The 19,281-nt window shown below is 31.1% G+C and overlaps 1 protein-coding gene across 1 annotated transcript; it reads left to right on the top strand.

Moving 5' to 3' along the window:
* The first annotated feature begins 2,895 nt into the window (after positions 1-2,895).
* On the top strand, positions 2,896-5,267 carry LOC149545329 (putative pectate lyase 18). The gene is made up of 6 exons (XM_089793739.1): positions 2,896-2,910; positions 3,136-3,401; positions 3,831-4,461; positions 4,623-4,726; positions 4,835-4,973; positions 5,061-5,267. The coding sequence occupies exons 1-6, from the start codon at positions 2,896-2,898 to the stop codon at positions 5,265-5,267; spliced, it is 1,362 nt and encodes a 453-aa protein (XP_089649865.1).
* Positions 5,268-19,281: the final 14,014 nt, after the last annotated feature.

Below are 19,281 nucleotides of genomic sequence, written 5' to 3'. Positions count from 1 at the left end.
CATAGATGTCGCAACAATTGTTTAATTTGATAATGTTTTTCATTTGTTCTCAAAAAATGAAAATGTTCATGCTCGTAATAAAAAAAATGCTACATTCATTGAAGCATCCGATTGCACCTTGTGTTGCATCGAAAGTAGCTTCTATCAATCCAATAGATTACTGTTAAAATGATGAGCTTGATTTGGAGTTGTTAATCTGTAACGATTGAAGGGTCATGCTAACTTCAAATCTATGGATAGAGGTAGGTCCTATAAATGGGGCTCTTGGATACATTCAAAAAAATATCTACAAGAAAGGAAATGCTCTGCTTAAGCCTCCAGCATATGTGATGGTTGAGTTTGATGGTTATTCAGGACTACCATTCGAAGATCATAATCCAAAGATAATTCCAATACCACGAATACAAAATGGTACAACAGTTCAATTTCCATTGAGGTTGGCATGGGCATTGACCATTCACAAATCTCAGGGATTGACTCTTCCCAAAGCGACAATTGATGTAGGATCAAGAGAAAGAGCAGGGATTGACATTTGTGGTAGTTTCACATGTAAAATATCTCTAGTGTTTGAGAATGATGCCTCCTTTTACGTATGATCATTATGAGAAAATGAAAAAGGGTAGACAAATTTCAAGCGCAAAGATGAAGAAAATAGACTTAAGTGCCTTGAAGATAGTTGACGTGATATGTTATTCTTAAATGTTATGTCCATAAAAGTCTTTTTGGACACATTAGTATTTTGTTTGTAACACTCCCTACTATATTCCATGTTTTAAAAAAGTCTCTATTATACAATGAAAAATGATATAAATAACTTTCTTGATTTTAATTTATTCTATTTTGAGAAACCCAACCTCTTTTTGTGATATTTAATTTTTATAGATCTTAATTAATTGTAGTGATGTATTAAGTAATAATTATATCTTAACTAATTGTAGTGATTTTTTAAGTAATAATTGTAGATTGATTCATTGAGTAATATCAGTTTATGTTTACAATTTATATTTACTTTTGCTACAATGTTTCTTAATGTTCGATGATAATATTATGGACAACTTTTTTTTAATTTAAACTATTAAATTAAAATATTCATTACAAAATTTCAAAGAAAAAACCAATGAATATAATTTACTTATTCTAATTATCCTCCAATATTAATTTTCTTTTGTTTCATATTTTTAAAATTAGTGAACTTAAATTTTTCAAATATGGTACAATAAAATAATAATATTATTAAAAATAAAATATATTTCTATTGACTTTATTTGGTCTATATTTAAGTATAAGTGCTAAATTTGATTTGTGTGTTCCATATTTGATTGTATCTTATAATGGTTTTATATATATTTATGTTGATAATTGTTTAAAAGTTTGTAGCATATCATTTGAGCTATGGATTTTCTATTGGAGCATCAAATATCATTGTTACGAGTCGTGCTGCTTCTGTGACCTCAAATAATTTCTGTGAGATCGATTTAGATAAATGTAAAAGAATAATCCAGAAATCGTGCTCACACCTAATCAAAGCCTTGGAGAATGGTTCATTGTTAATTGATAGTGTTGATGAACTAGAAATAACGGAAATGGTGGATGTTGCAAAAGTTATTTATGACACATTTGCAAAAACGGATGCATTTCTAGAAATGATGAAAGAACTCTACCGTGATCATTGCTCTAATAAAGGTCGCAACACCATCCTTATCATTGAGGAATATGTGATGCAGCTGCATCATCATGGAGAAATGTTCTTTCTTTAGTTTCTTCTCATATTTCCTATACTCCATCTAAATACTTCTACTTGGGCTTATATTTCCTATTTCATCTATGTAAGTTTTATGAACAACAACATGAATAAGTTATTTTCACTGTTCAAGTCATGGACACATATTTTTCATTTTCATCTATTTGAGCTTTGTGAACAACAATATTATGTATCAAATTTATGCTCTCATTGATTGATATGTTACATGCTATATTATCTATGCACAATCATCAAAACTAATAATAAAATGTATAAAATTGAGCTATTTGTATGCATAATCATCAAATTTTATACCAATAAATATAAAATTTGATACTGACCCTTTAAAAAATTGACTTTTTAATTAAGTCGTTCAAAATTAATTATCCAAATGCATTATGCAAAATTTTATTTTAATATTTATTAATAATTAAAATGATTTATTCTAATAATTAATTAAAGTGAAAAAAGAGAGAGTATATATTTAAACAAATAAAGTTATTAATTGTGTGCTGCTACTAGCTTATATATATAAAGGGAGAGTTATCCTTCTTGAAGCGCCTGTTTTGATAATCTAACTACAATAGATAACTCTCTACTTATATACATAAACTAGTTTATATAACAAAACTCTTAATTAATTTCACTTCAACGAAAATTCTATGATTCTAATCATGCATAAAGTTTGATTTTAATAAATCATCTACCCATATATTTTCCCTATATTACAGCCATTGCCATCGCCTTCCACATCAATCATATGAAGTTGCCATCGCCTTCCACATCATATGAAGTTCCGAATATAGAACATCTTATTAGTTATCATTGCATGCATGAAGTTCCCAATTTAGAACATCTTATTAGTTATCTTTGCATGTGACGTCTATATGACATCCTCGCATCCTTAGTTGACAGCGTATCTTATTTTGTCCCGAGAGAAAAAGAACCGTGAGAGCGTGGGAAGCTTGGTAACAACAGGAGTCGATATTTATTCTTCAATCCCCGTGCAAATTACGGAACACAAATATGTGACTTTTGAATGTGAAACTGAAATTGACCGAAACGACAAACATTTTCAAACGTTTGGTCGGAAATCTTTACAAACATTCACCTATTGATGTGGTGAATACGAGCGTGTGAGAAAATCATGAAATATGGTGACAGCTCAAGTACATCCTTGAAACTTTCACTTCTTATATCTGTGTTTTTCAAAGAGATTTTGAGAATTATATCTACTCAGGAAAAAGTTGGAATAAACATGCGAAGACACATTCAACAAGTGCTTTATCACATTAGTTAAGAAAATCAATAGTTGCTAGTCATGTGCATTACGACCGTAATAATCGCACTGTATTAACGTGCATACAACAACATTTTCAACGGTTCGCAAACAGAAACAGAAACAGACTTCACAGACGCTCGTTGTCTATATAAGAGAGCCCAATGCCATAGCATTTCATACAACCATTGCGAGTTTCATCTTCTTATCGAAAATGGCCTCCAGTGAAGCCTTAAAGCCATTGCTTCTTTTGTTTGCTTCCTTTCTATTCATGTTAGCAATGACGGAATCAATAAGAACTCCTTTCAACACGACCAAGGCTGACAATAGCGTTAAATATCATGTTGAGAAGCCGGAGCTTGTTGTTCAAATGGTGCAAAGGTAATAAGCATGTTGTCTTTGAGAGGGTCTAGAAAGTTTAGAGAATTTAATTAAATAGCTCATCACATTCAATACATTGATATGCAATGCATATGACTGTGTGTGTCAATCATTCTCTACTTATTCTTATGCTCTTGCTTGGTGCTTGCCTTACCGTAATTTCTATAATACCATTCTTGTGACAGTAGTTGGTACGCAGCTGTCAATAGCTATAGATGAAAATTCTATTCCCCATATCATTAGCTGTTAACGATTGTCTTTGTTCAGATACATTAATTCTAAGATGAACATGATACTGCAGAAAGGTTATCTAAGTCAGTTCAATTAAGAAGGCTTCGACGTTCTAGCGTTGTTTTATTGCCAGCATATATCGACGGTTGCATACAGTTGAGTTGAGATTATTTAACAATTTAAAGAACTGCTGCGCAGGAGTTTAAATAGTTCGAGAAGAAAGCTGAGCTCGTGCGGAACAGGGAACCCAATTGACGACTGTTGGCGCTGTGATTCCGATTGGGTTAACAACAGAAAGAGACTGGCTGACTGCGCAATTGGAATTGGCAAAAACGCCATTGGAGGTAAGAACGGGAGGTTTTATGTCGTTACCGATCCCAGTGACGATGACCCCGTCAATCCTAAGCCTGGCACTCTGCGCCACGCTGTCATCCAAACCGAGCCTCTCTGGATTATTTTTCAAAGAGACATGCTGATTCAGCTAAAGGAGGAGCTGATCATGAACAGCTACAAGACTATTGACGGCAGAGGAGCGAATGTTGATATAGCAAATGGAGCTTGCATTACAATACAGTACGTGAATAACATCATTATTCATGGAATTCATATCCATGACTGCAAACCTACGGGAAATACAAATGTGAGGAGCTCGCCCACACATTATGGGTATAGAACTATGAGTGATGGAGATGGGATTAACATCTTTGGATCAACCGCAATTTGGGTCGACCACTGTTCATTGTCAAGATGTACAGATGGACTGATCGATGCCATCATGGGCTCCACTGCTATCACAATTTCAAACAACTTTTTCACTCACCATGACAAGGTGCTCAAAACTGCCGGTTTATTTAGTCTGCCATTAATTTAGCTTTTCTTTTAAAAAGGTTTCATGATTATATTTATGGGCATGCTTTAAAAAGTTACTAGAAGCCTATTAGGAGACACATAAAGAGTATTGGTATTTATGGGCATATTCGTTTTCTGTAGGTGATGCTCCTTGGACATAGCGACGCGCATACCGAAGACGTCAAAATGCAAGTAACAGTTGCATTCAACCATTTTGGAGAAGGACTTGTTCAGCGTATGCCCAGGTATAGAATTCCGTATCAATCCTTGCATGAGGAACACAAGACATTAGCTCACTCAAGTTTATTTCTTTAATTTTCATTTCACTATAAGATGTATACGTTGTGATGCAGGTGTCGACATGGAAATTTCCATGTGGTGAACAATGATTACACTCACTGGGAAATGTACGCCATTGGCGGAAGTGCGAACCCCACCATTAACAGTGAAGGAAACAGATTCCTAGCCCCTGGCAATCGATTCCACAAGGAGGTAAAAGTCCATTTGCAACTGATGTCTCATATATGTTCTTTGGTGTTCAATGGATGTAGAATAAGTATGGTAATGGGAAATGTGCAGGTGACAAAGCACCAAGATTCAACAGAAGGGAATTGGAGATCACTGGGAGATCTGATGTTGAATGGGGCATTCTTTACAGCATCAGGAGCTAGAGCATCTTCAAGCTATGCAAAGGCTTCGAGTATGGCGGCAAGACCGTCATCTGTTGTGGGCTCAATCACTGCAGCTTCAGGTGTTCTCAACTGTAGAAAGGGCTCGAGCTGTTAGACCAAAACATATGCATTATAGACAAATTGTTAGGAATCCCTTAATTCTATAGCTTGCCAAGCATGAGAGGACGAAGCGAGGCATGTTAGTTATTTTAGTTTTGTTTTTGGAGAGTCTCGAGTCATCTTTTAATAAATTTGAATATATCAGTAATGTTATTCTCAAAATTGAAGAATTGTCGTGGAACGTCAAGCCAATAACATTTATATTTATATTATCTTGATTGTCACTGAATTTCAATGTATTTCTTGAGTATGCCTTATAAGAAGTGCAATATAAAGATTGAGATTAGCTCAATTTGTGTTCACAGATTAGATTGAGGTTCATATAGATTGATTTTGACATGCTATTTATTCACACCAAATATTACTCAAAGAAGTATCAATAGTTTCTCTGTATTCTTAAAAAAAATCATTTATTATAGAAAATTGATTTAGTTTTATTCACATAACATCTAGGGCCTCAAATATTATGCTTGGTAAAAATGGAATAGAGTGAAAATGATCCTACAAATAAATCTCATTGCTAAATTTCTTCCAAATAAGACAATCTATTTATACAAAGATTGGTATGTTGCACTCTATGATATAAAAGGTGTCAACAAAAAATAAGTACAGGCTATATTTGATTAAAAAAAAAAATTCCCACACAATGCTACGAACAAACTCTTCATTTTTCTTTTGTTGGGTGTCACTTGAATTAAAAGTAGGACATCATGAGTTTGACAATCATCTTTTTGAAAAGTTCTCTCAAATGATTGAATAATTATTTGTTGTTAAATATTTATTTCTTCTTCTAAATAAATAGGAGCTATTAGGGTATGGTTATTGCTCTACATATCTGGAAATTATTTTGCTTTGCTAGTTGCATTGATATGAATTTTTTGTTTTTAAAGAAAAAATTGTGAACCATCTCAAAAATAAGACTATCATTGGTGAAACTATTTTGAATCGTAAATGTTTAAAGATTGATGAAAGAGCATCTTGGCTTGGTCAAAATAATGCTCTATAGATTTTCTCAGCAATCCTTGTGGTTCTTCTTAGTATTGATTTGAATAGTTGGGTTGGTGAAGTGTTCGTGTCTTCATTCACGAGGTTCACTTGGTTTATATGATTTTCTTTTATGTTCACCGAGTGACTTTTGTGATTGTTTTTTGTGCATTAAAAAGTAGACAAGGTAAAGGCGGCTGACCCCAGGTTACAATAGGTTGGAGACAAGCTAGTAGTCCTTCTCCAATAGTTCATCCTATACCTTTTATTATCATAAAAACAATCCATCTTCACAAAAAATGATCATAGTCCAGTAGGGTTTTAAACCAACCATTCTCTAGGAAGCTATAGAGAGAGCGAGTGACATCATTTTCCTTTCTCTTGTCCTTATCCTCATTTTCAACTCATAGAAGATACAATTTTGTGGCCATCGAATAGATCATCTTAGTGGTATACTCAGAAATGGCCTTGAATTTCCTGTGTAGGGTCTCTTGGTTATCAAAAATCTCTAAAGGGACTTCTATAGCCTATTCATCCTATCATTAATTTCATCTCTTTCACGTGGGGGCCGCTCTACCTTCCCCCCACCCCTCTTTGCATTCCTTATAGGGTAAGTGATATCACCACCCAAGCTCATTTCTGGGGAAGGCATCCCTTAAAAGGTATTAGAAACATGGGAAGGGCTAGGGTTACCCTTATTCTTAGAGCCATAGGTAGTGCGTGTCATTTCCATTTTCCTCTTGCTTGTAGGTTTAGCCTCCGTCCTCATGGATTTAGACCTAACATCATGAATATGCATTGGTGCTTCCTTAGAATAGAAGAGTTTCTACATGCCCACCTCATTTGAAACACTGGATTGTTTATACTAGATCATTCCTTTGAGAGATAGGCCTCCCACATTTGATATGAGTTCCTACATCACTACAACATTTGGGGACAAATTGCGATGACAATTTGTGATGGCGGTGTAATCTGTGTTGTTTTTCATGTCTCTTTTTTTTTGCAATTCTCCTCGATGACATTGCAATACCAATATTGGCATCGAACTTGCGACACCCCTACGAGCATAAGCAAAAAAAAAATCATGACATAAATAATTTTCCATTTGTTTTGGTTATGGAGAGATGCACGCGAAAGAGGTGGAGAGCTCCAAATGAGGGTGCATAGTTGTGAATGTTGTCATGCCCTTGTGATTGGTGCATTTTGTTGTTGTGTCCTTGTGATCTTTACATTTCATTACCATGCCCTTTCTTTGCGATTTCATTGTCATTATTTGCCCTTTCTCTGCAATTTCATTTTCGTGTCATGCCCTTTCTCTGCAGTTTCATTGTCATGTCATGCCCTTGCGATCTACATGCCCTTGCTCTGTGATTTTCTTCAAGGGGTGAGAAGAGGTACATATGCAAAATGTTTTTTCTCTTTTCCTTGTAAACGTGTATGTCTTTATATTTCCTTCTAAACATGTATTTGTTTATATAGTTAGAGGGATCTCTTTTAAGGTGGTTATTACATATTATCTCACAATAGAAAAAAAGGGCCAACTACATACATATTCCACAATCCAAATAATAAAACAATGAAAGTCACTCAACCTGTGCTAAGTGAATTATCTCAAGATCCTAAACAAAAATATTGTAAACCATGAAAAATGGGTAGAGTTCACAAGAAATTTTATAAAAATATATAATAGCAGATGTTTCTAGAGAGAAACAAGCCAAAACCCAGTTAAATTTGTGTAGTTGTTGATTACAAATTCATGTAGAACTCTCATCAGATTAGGTAAACATTCCAAAATCTAGATATTAAATCAATAAAACTCACTCAACCCTGCTAAGTGACATACCCCAATATCTTGCATATAAATAATCCAAACCACAAAAAGTGGGTAGAGTTGATAGGAAATTTTACAAAAATATATCATAGAATATATTTTTAGAAAGAAACAAGCCATAATCAAGTTAAACTGGTCTATTTTTTTATCACCTAGGTTGATTACAAATTCCCCTTTCTCTAGGACTATGAAATGTTGCTCTTCTTCAGTGAGTTGTACCACCATTGAATATTTTTAGAAACTCTGGTCAATGTTGAAACTTTGAATTCTCAGATAGTTGTAGGGATTGTGGTGAATATGTAACACTAATGAATGTTTTTACCAACTCTTTCCATTGTTCAAATGAGGGCATAGAGAGCTATAAATGTTGTCATGCCCTTGTGATCATTAAATTTTTTACTGTGCCCTTATAATATGAAACCAAAAACTGATAAAATTCTAATTAATTGATGAGATCAGTTGCAGAAACCTAACTGATATGTTTTCTTGTGCCATTGTCAAATTCTTACACTTGTTGAGATTCTAAACACTTGCAGTACTATGAATCATGAGACACGATGGAAAACTAGACAAGATTAGAGATTGCACTATGAAACAACTACTGAAATTCATTCATGCTTCTCCATGAGATTTTGAGAAATTCTCTCCACGCACATTTGTTCCCATGTGAGTTCAACATATTGGTGAACTAAGTGTATGAAAAATCATATCCAAAATTCTTTATTAGGGAATATTGCAGTTTACAATTAGATGTCGATCCCGTGAGTTTTTATTGTGTGTTAGTCGATATAATTCTATCACAATTTGTACTACACAATATAATTCAATGCGGAGTTATGATGTTAATTGGGGCAGTCTTCAAGGAATCAGGTGGCATGGGGTTGTCAAAGTATGCCAAAGCTTCAAGCGTGGGGCATCCCTCTATGCCTTCCATCATTGTTAACGTGGGTGTTCTAACTCTCTAACTTGCTAAGCACGATCAACACAATGAATCAAAGCTTATCACATATTTTAGTTTCTTTTGACGTCAAGATGCTCCACCCATTTCTCGTGACTTCAAAAAATGTGTGAATAATACACCTCTCATATCTGAAATACATCAATAAACTTGATTAATGCTGCAAAAATTCATTTACATTTAAAAAAATTGAAGGTTGGGAATAATGCAGTGCCTAAATGAGTTTTGTTTAAAAATGTAAAATGTACAAATATAAAATCGTATAATTCTTAAGACGATGACTAAGATAATCTTTGATAAAATGTAGAGATTTCACTTATAATAGCATACACTCTTAATAGATAACCTTATAACTTATTTATCATATTGTAAATTGCATTTTCTTTTTTCTTTTTTTAACCATATCGTGCCAACTCTTTTAAATAGAAGAGTATTCTAATCGTTATAAAGATGCATGAGTATTGATTGTAATGTAATACTTGAATTCTATATAATGTGTGAAATCAAAATATTTGTATGTTCATCATAAATGTAAAGCATTATTCAATGATTTCTTTAAATTTTCATTAATTGAAAGCTTACTGTCTTAGAATACCACAACTAGATAGATCATTACATAAATATTGCAAAGTAACGTACCAATGGTAATAAAAAAAGGTAGGAGTTAGATTTTAAATGTAAAATTTGATTTTTGAATTAGATTCAAGGAATGCAAAAATTGGTCTTGGATACTATAACCACGATCCAAATTAAAAGATGGAGAATATAGGAATCACGGATGAATGTATGTGAACCTAGCCTAGTAAATAATCGGAATGCCACAGTATATCATAATTACAAGAAAATATGGAGCTAAAAGGGGACCTTCCCTGGGCTCTTTTCCTTTTCAATAATTAACAGAGAATAATCTTTGATGAGAAATTATATATAGTGTTGTGATAAAATTTACTCAAGACATGACAATAGAAAAGATTATAGTGCTTCAAATCTACTTTCAAAGAACTATTACCTTTTCAAACGATGTATATTAAGGGTTTAAATGAGCATCAAAAAAATACTCATTGTTTGTTTAACATTTATAACATATCATCATCTAATGTACAACCTATAATTTTTTTTTTTTTTTAATATGTCATATATCATTTCAGTGAATAAATATTAAAAAAATATGGAAAATTAATAATACTCCTCTAGTTTTTAAATTAATAAGCAATTATCTTTTGAATGTAAAAATTAGAATCTGGAGTTAGATTTAAGGAATGCAAAATTTGTCCTGAATATTATAGAGATGATCCAAAATAAATGACATAGAATATAAGAAGCATGGACGAATGTATGTGAATGTAGTCTAATAAATATTAGAATGTCATAGTATATCATTAGAACATGGAAATATTGAAACAAATGGGGACATGAGCTGGGCTCTTTTCATTTTGAATAATTAAAAAAGAGTTATCTTAGATGAGAAATTAAATATAGTTATGATAAAGTTATTCAATACATGGCTTCAAATCTACTTTGAAATTCCTAATTTTTTTTTTTCAATGATGTACATTAGGGGTTAAAATGAGAGAACAAAAGATACACTTCTTATATTTGAAATTCCTAACATATCATTGAAATTCCTAACATATCATCTCACGCACAACATGTAATATTATATTATTTTTATTTAAAATACTATTTTAGTGAAAACTTTGTTAGCACCATGTGTTTCATGTCAAACAAATTTATTGCTTTCCTAAGTTAAAATCTTGAAAAAAGGAAAATTAATAATACTCCCCTTTTTTCAAGTTAATAAATACATAGATTAAATACTCTTACTGTATTTAATAATTATTAAATACCCTAAAGAGTTTTACCTTACCTTTTTGGGTTTTGATCTCCTTTATAAGGATGATCTCTCATTGTAAACATGAACTTGAGATAATTCATTTTTTATAGCAATCTACTTTTTTCCTCATCAAGAATGTCTCATCTACGGATCTAGCTATTCAAGCCTCCATAGCCTTTTTTCTCTCTCTCCAGTAAGAGGTGTTTGCATGTAGATGGTTCTTGGGAGCTGTGGGTTTGACCGTTTATCATTTTCAACAACCATGTGAGTTGAAAATCATTTAATAATTATGAAAAGCCATTAAATCTTTTTGAGCAACTAGCAGGCACAAGTCAAGATATCGATGCTTTTTGGGCATCTTTCTTTTAGTGGTAGCTCTCAATGTAATTGTCCCTTTTTGAGCACATTCATCAATCTTCATAATATATATTTCTTAGTCCCTACCTTGAGGATAGGAGACTATAGATTTTAATTAGTTTTCTCCCTATTTGTTGAATCTTGAAAAATGTGCAAGCTTAAAAAAAAATCATTTATCCTATATTTTGAAGCATTTTTTCTATTTAACTAAATTTTATTTTTTTGTTTCTAAATTTTTATTGCTTATGAATTTTTTTCCCAGCAATCTTTTCCATTTTTTGTGCGCAAAATTTAAGAAAAAATAAGCATGAAAAATACAAACATGGCAGTGGAAGTTGAAAAAATAATAGATGTGTCATTCAATGTATCTGCATGTGCCTATCTTCACTCTAATAGGTGACAACATGAGATAACTTGAGTTTGGGAAGTTATCATGAGATTTGAAAAACTAAGTAGCATGGTGATGTTAGATTATGTTGTTGACTCTTGATTAATTATGAAATTCTTCCCTTGGTTCTTATAAATGTATTATATTAAAATCGATATTATTATATCACAAGTGGTATAAAATTTAGCTTCACAAATATCCTAAACCTTGCAATTTTAGGTAGCATGTTGCATAATATCAATCTATATTGGTAAAAGTTTTTGGGAAAAACACTATTTTGGAATTTATTGTGATTAGCATATTGAAGTTCCAATCTATAAATTGTTAAAGCTATTAGTAAATTCTATCTACTAGTGAGTTATAAAATATGTCATATTCATATATAATAAAAATTATGATGAAATTTAGAAGAAGAAAAAAATATTGTCCTGTAATAAACTATGAATTGTAAGATTTTTCAAACAAATTACATGTTGGTAACATGCCATATAAATTGTGGTAACTTTTAAATATAAACAAAAAATAGTTTAATACACCAAAATCTGTCATTGGATTCAATTAGGTGCTATGTGCACTTGATAATCACCTATCGCTCCATCGAAAATCACCAACCCTACAAATGAGCTTATGAATAATTTGAACTCCTAACTATGAAAGAAAAAAATTTACTTATTGATGATAATTTTTTACTTGTAGACAATAGTTTGTTTCATTGATCGCCTTTATAAAATAACCATTCGAACATATTTTTTTCAATTTTGAGTCTTTATCATACATGAACATGCAAACACACATTTTCTAGTATTTTCTAATGTACTATTCACATATTTATTGATATAATACTACTTTTAATCCATAAAAAAGAAATTATATAAATCAAATGATAGTATCACAATAGTATCATTATATATTTTTTTTTTATCAAAATAGACAACTAAACGCTAGATACACAATTCATGCAAAAATTGATAGTTTGAAAACAAATCAAAAACCCCATATTAAGATTGTATCTATGTATGTAGAAAACTAATCTATACAAAAGATGTAGTAAATTACATTAAGTTATTAGGAAAGCATTGAAACAAGAGCTCTAGAAGATGCTTTTTGAAAAATCTTACAATTCATAGTTTATTACAGGACAATATTTTCTTCTTCTTCTAAATTTCATCATAATTTTTATTATATATGAATATAACATATTTTATAACTCACTAGTAGATAGAATTTACTAATAGCTTTAACAAGTTATAGATTGGAACTTCAATATGCTAATCACAATAAATTCCAAAATAGTATTTTTTTCCAAAAACTTTTACCAATATAGATTGATATTATGCAACATGCTACCTAAAATTGCAAGGTTTAGGATATTTGTGAAGCTAAATTTTATACCACTTGTGATATAATAATATTGATTTTAATATAATACATTTATAAGAACCAAGGGAAGAATTTCATAATTAATCAAGAGTCAACAACATAATCTAACATCACCATGCTACTTAGTTTTTCAAATCTCATGATAACTTCCCAAACTCAAGTTATCAAAGTTGATAGGTATAATCCAAAAACAATAAGAAGAAAATTATACTCATCAAAAAGAATATTTGTAACTTAAAACACCAAAGTTAGATTTTATTTAATTTAAGATCAGTAGTATATTTCTATATACATTGTAAGATGTTTTTGGATTATGATTAATATATTATTGCACAAATAATTTACTAGCAAAACTAGTACCGACATCTTCAATTATAGTACATATAATATTGGAAAAAATATCACATATGCTCATTAAATTTTTTTATTTTGACTTTTCATTTATATAAAAATCTAATATTATGGATGAGGGTTAAGATAAGAATATAAAATATCGATAAGAAAACCTATTATAGTACCTTACGTATTAGAAGGTGATGTAAGTATTTACAATAAATTTTAATTAAAAGTAATATATTAAACTTGTAAATATTGTGGAGAGTTAGTTCACACTTAAATATCTCATAAATCTAATTGAGAGATGATCTCCACATGAAATGTGAAGCAAGATTAATATATTGATTTATCTTTTATGATATTTACACTAACATAAAATCTCCATAGTGCTTACTATTCTCACATGGAATGGAAATGAAGTAGATAGGGTAGAATCTATGTGTAACACATCATTTAATCACTATAAACTTGCTTCAAAATCTTTTAAACTATCGATTTGGCATAAATGTACTTCTCTTAAGAATTGTTTGGGGCAGAATTTCACTTTTTCAAATACTGTACTTCCTTATTATCTATACAACCATCATTATAACCCACAACTATCAAAGGAATTGTAAGCTCAATTTTAGAGACATTTTTTAATCTTTAAACCTAGGTTTAATTTGATTTTGATGTGTTTTCATTCACAGAGAGGGTGGTTTTGGTTTACCTCATTTTATAGAATAAGTCAAACAAGAAACATTCTTCCAATACTACTTACTATAAAACATTTAATTGAAAATTTATATTTGCATATAAGAAAAATATAAAAAATTAAAATTATAAAAGACGCCTAATTTGTTATGGTTGTTTGTGAAAGAAATATAAAAAATGTTCTTATATGTAATGTACTTGAGGAAAATAAATCTTGAGAGTTCCTATAAATAATATTATAAGCTACATATCATTATATAATTATCTAATTATGTGATATCAGGTAAAGGAAATATTTTACTTTCTTTTTATTATTCTGTAAGGATCGTGTACCTATACATTATGTTGAAATCTATTTTCATTATATATTCTTATATTTTTCATGGAAGTTGTCTTAATTATGCATGATTAAATATAGTTTTGCAAGTTAATAATTTAATAAAATGAGGGTTTGTATATATTTAAATAATAATGGCTTATAAATCTTATCAAATTTTCATATTTGAACTTTTGTAGATGATATTTATACAAAATTCATTTTACATAAAGAATAGAATTTTTAATATAATTAATGGCTTCATCTCATTAAGTACAATGGTAAGTGTTACAAAATTATTTATTATTCAAAACTTCATTAGATAAGTAAATTCAAGATAATTTGAAATTTATACAAAAGTTGCCATTATAGATCATGTGGATAAATAGCCATTCACTTTTGACTCTCTTTACTCTTAAATTGGGTGTGCATGCTACAATTTGACACAACTAACCCTTCAAAAATAATTTAATTAATACACAAGAGAATTTTTTAATTCTCATAATTTACTATTATTTTCACAATATCACAATATTATTTTTACAAAGTTCCATTGGAGGTAATGGTGATGACCTAGTTAATCCTACGCCTGACACTCTTTGCCACGTTGTCATCCAGACCGAGCCTCTGTGAATCATTTAAAAAGAAATTCTAATTCCCTTCACACAAACTATTCTCAAGCTATACTTTTTCAATTCCTTTTCCAAGATCTAATGCATGCATGCCTATTGATTAGATGTACATATTTTCAAAATAACATCGACCCATTTGAGTTTGAGATAGAAAAGGTAAAAGGACCTTAAACAACCCTCATTCCATGAGAACAAGATTTGCAAGCTCTTACATAAAAAAATTTCGAATTATGTGTATACAAATGAGCATTATTTATAATTTTTTTAAAATATTGTAGTCCACTACAACAACACAAAATAAATGTAGTGAAATTCTTATGATCATTTTTGTTTTCTTTATAAAACCCCATTGTGTTGGCACTCTTTACTAATTTCACGTATTGGTTAAATGTATTTTGAAAACTTAGATCTATCCTCACATAGTCGTACACTATATGCACTTAAGATGCTCAATGTTTAGAAAAGAGGTTCTAGAAAAGGGAATGAATGTCAAGCACTTTTTATGTAGATATGAACGGAAATATAGGGGGTCCCTGCATGTGCATGGATTCATATGGATCGAAGGAGCACCTGATGTGGATAAAATTGACTGGTCAAATGAGGAGGAAAGAAGAAGCCGTAAAAGATATTTTTCATTCCATTGTTCATGTATGGAACCCTAGAAATTATCCTCATCAACAAAATATACATGCACATTAATAAATATTTATATATATTCATGTAATGTGACATTAATTAATGTACTTATTTTTTTCTTACCTTGAGTTGTAGGCATTCGTCAATTTTCAACAACATATATGCCTTAAAAACACAAGACAACTTGCAAAGGTGGATTTGGACCGTGACTATGAAGAAATGTTAAATTGTGCGGAGTGATACACAATTTCTAAGGAGGGTGGATGCCTACGAATAAAAGGGAAAGATGGTTTGCAAGTAATTATTTCATCCCAATGAATATTTAAAAAATATATATAATTACTACAAAATGATGGGGCTAAATATAAAATTTCTTACACTGGAGAAAGTTGTCTTGATAATGAAGAAAATGATTCATCGGATCACAGGGCTTCCGATGTTGGCCAAGGCAAGAACCACCAATGCCCTGAATCGGGTGGAACTGTAAAAGAAAACCCTTGCTAAGTGGGATGGAAGGGGTATGAAGATTAGTTGTGTTACTGATATAGAGTTAAAATTTGAAATTCATGTAATTGCACACAAGATATATAGCTCCAGTTGACTCAATAATGTATCATGTGGAGCAGTGGATCTCAGTTACGGGGTGGTGAAGAATGACATGTCCTTCGACCCTACCAAGTTGGTGTTGAAATTGAAGAAAATGAACATGTTTAGAGAAATACTACAGAATATGAATGGGAGATTATATCTAGGTTGCACTAGGGTCAAAATATACGATGCTCAGAAATAGACATGTTCGGGAGAAGAGACATTGATAGACAAACAAATTGGTCTGTTGATTATCAAGAAGAAGAGTACACTACCAGAGCAATCAATTTCATAAGTAACATGAAGAATCATGGGTGTCTTGTCTATGATGAAATTCCTCGATGCATAAACTACATGACCTTTGGTGAGAAACAAAAAAGGCAGTCAACATGACATGACACACTACCACAGTAATCAAAATGAAGAACTATTGTTTATGATAATTCAAGGCACATCAAGAACAGGAAAGTCATATTTAATTGGTTCTATTAGTCAATCTCTTCAAAATGCGGCAATGCCCTCCCATTCTCCCCTTCTATTACTTTTCCTAATAGGAGTTGCAACATTCAATACAAGAGCTTCTACAATTGATTCAAAATAGAAGGTAACAGTAAGAGATTGTTCTCAACTAGAAGGAGCAAGGCTCACAAGTTTTTGAGAAGAAATTCCACATTTAAAATATATTTTGATTGATGAAATGAGATTCATTGGTCAAAAAATGTTGGAAAATATAGATTTATGACTGCGACAAGCATTCCCACAATCTGCACACATAAGCTTTGGAGGTAAATATTCCATTTCTACATCATGAATATCTTACTCATGTGAAATATACATTATTTGAATCAAATACATGAATAAATACATAGTTTTTAAAATATATTTTTTCCTCAATTGTATTTCAGGTGCATCTATAATATCGGTGGGAGATTTTGGCCAGCTACCTCCTATCAATGATAGAGTAGCATATGACAGTAATAAACAGGAAAAGTTTCTAGGTCAGGAATTCAAGACCCTGGTCACACTAGATAAGATATTCAGACAAGATGGGGAAGATATTGAGCGACAAAGATTTTGACAACTTTTGATGAATCTAAGAGATGGAAACTCACAAATTGATGATTTGAGGTTGCTGGTGTCAAGGGTCCCTATCAACATAGATGTCGCAACAATTGTTTAATTTGATAATGTTTTTCATTTGTTCTCAAAAAATGAAAATGTTCATGCTCGTAATAAAAAAAATGCTACATTCATTGAAGCATCCGATTGCACCTTGTGTTGCATCGAAAGTAGCTTCTATCAATCCAATAGATTACTGTTAAAATGATGAGCTTGATTTGGAGTTGTTAATCTGTAACGATTGAAGGGTCATGCTAACTTCAAATCTATGGATAGAGGTAGGTCCTATAAATGGGGCTCTTGGATACATTCAAAAAAATATCTACAAGAAAGGAAATGCTCTGCTTAAGCCTCCAGCATATGTGATGGTTGAGTTTGATGGTTATTCAGGACTACCATTCGAAGATCATAATCCAAAGATAATTCCAATACCACGAATACAAAATGGTACAACAGTTCAATTTCCATTGAGGTTGGCATGGGCATTGACCATTCACAAATCTCAGGGATTGACTCTTCCCAAAGCGACAATTGATGTAGGATCAAGAGAAAGAGCAGGGATTGACATTTGTGGTAGTTTCACATGTAAAATATCTCTAGTGTTTGAGAATGATGCCTCCTTTTACGTATGATCATTATGAGAAAATGAAAAAGGGTAGACAAATTTCAAGCGCAAAGATGAAGAAAATAGACTTAAGTGCCTTGAAGATAGTTGACGTGATATGTTATTCTTAAATGTTATGTCCATAAAAGTCTTTTTGGACACATTAGTATTTTGTTTGTAACACTCCCTACTATATTCCATGTTTTAAAAAAGTCTCTATTATACAATGAAAAATGATATAAATAACTTTCTTGATTTTAATTTATTCTATTTTGAGAAACCCAACCTCTTTTTGTGATATTTAATTTTTATAGATCTTAATTAATTGTAGTGATGTATTAAGTAATAATTATATCTTAACTAATTGTAGTGATTTTTTAAGTAATAATTGTAGATTGATTCATTGAGTAATATCAGTTTATGTTTACAATTTATATTTACTTTTGCTACAATGTTTCTTAATGTTCGATGATAATATTATGGACAACTTTTTTTTAATTTAAACTATTAAATTAAAATATTCATTACAAAATTTCAAAGAAAAAACCAATGAATATAATTTACTTATTCTAATTATCCTCCAATATTAATTTTCTTTTGTTTCATATTTTTAAAATTAGTGAACTTAAATTTTTCAAATATGGTACAATAAAATAATAATATTATTAAAAATAAAATATATTTCTATTGACTTTATTTGGTCTATATTTAAGTATAAGTGCTAAATTTGATTTGTGTGTTCCATATTTGATTGTATCTTATAACGGTTTTATATATATTTATGTTGATAATTGTTTAAAAGTTTGTAGCATATCATTTGAGCTATGGATTTTCTATTGGAGCATCAAATATCATTGTTACGAGTCGTGCTGCTTCTGTGACCTCAAATAATTTCTGTGAGATCGATTTAGATAAATGTAAAAGAATAATCCAGAAATCGTGCTCACACCTAATCAAAGCCTTGGAGAATGGTTCATTGTTAATTGATAGTGTTGATGAACTAGAAATAACGGAAATGGTGGATGTTGCAAAAGTTATTTATGACACATTTGCAAAAACGGATGCATTTCTAGAAATGATGAAAGAACTCTACCGTGATCATTGCTCTAATAAAGGTCGCAACACCATCCTTATCATTGAGGAATATGTGATGCAGCTGCATCATCATGGAGAAATGTTCTTTCTTTAGTTTCTTCTCATATTTCCTATACTCCATCTAAATACTTCTACTTGGGCTTATATTTCCTATTTCATCTATGTAAGTTTTATGAACAACAACATGAATAAGTTATTTTCACTGTTCAAGTCATGGACACATATTTTTCATTTTCATCTATTTGAGCTTTGTGAACA

Source organism: Cupressus sempervirens, chromosome 7 (genome assembly GCF_028749045.1).
Source record: "Cupressus sempervirens isolate cs-2001-9-10 chromosome 7, ASM2874904v1, whole genome shotgun sequence".
In the NCBI taxonomy this organism is placed as follows: Eukaryota; Viridiplantae; Streptophyta; class Pinopsida; order Cupressales; family Cupressaceae; genus Cupressus; species Cupressus sempervirens.
Note: the sequence above shows the minus strand (reverse complement) of the source record. Positions and strands in the feature narration are given on the sequence as shown.

What these genes read in the sequence shown, in the direction of transcription:
- LOC149545329 (XM_089793739.1), top strand. An exon ending in TTTTCACTCACCATGACAAG is followed by an intron (nt 4,462 to 4,622) that starts GTGCTCAAAACT and finishes CGTTTTCTGTAG; the next exon opens with GTGATGCTCCTTGGACATAG. An exon ending in CTTGTTCAGCGTATGCCCAG is followed by an intron (nt 4,727 to 4,834) that starts GTATAGAATTCC and finishes GTTGTGATGCAG; the next exon opens with GTGTCGACATGGAAATTTCC.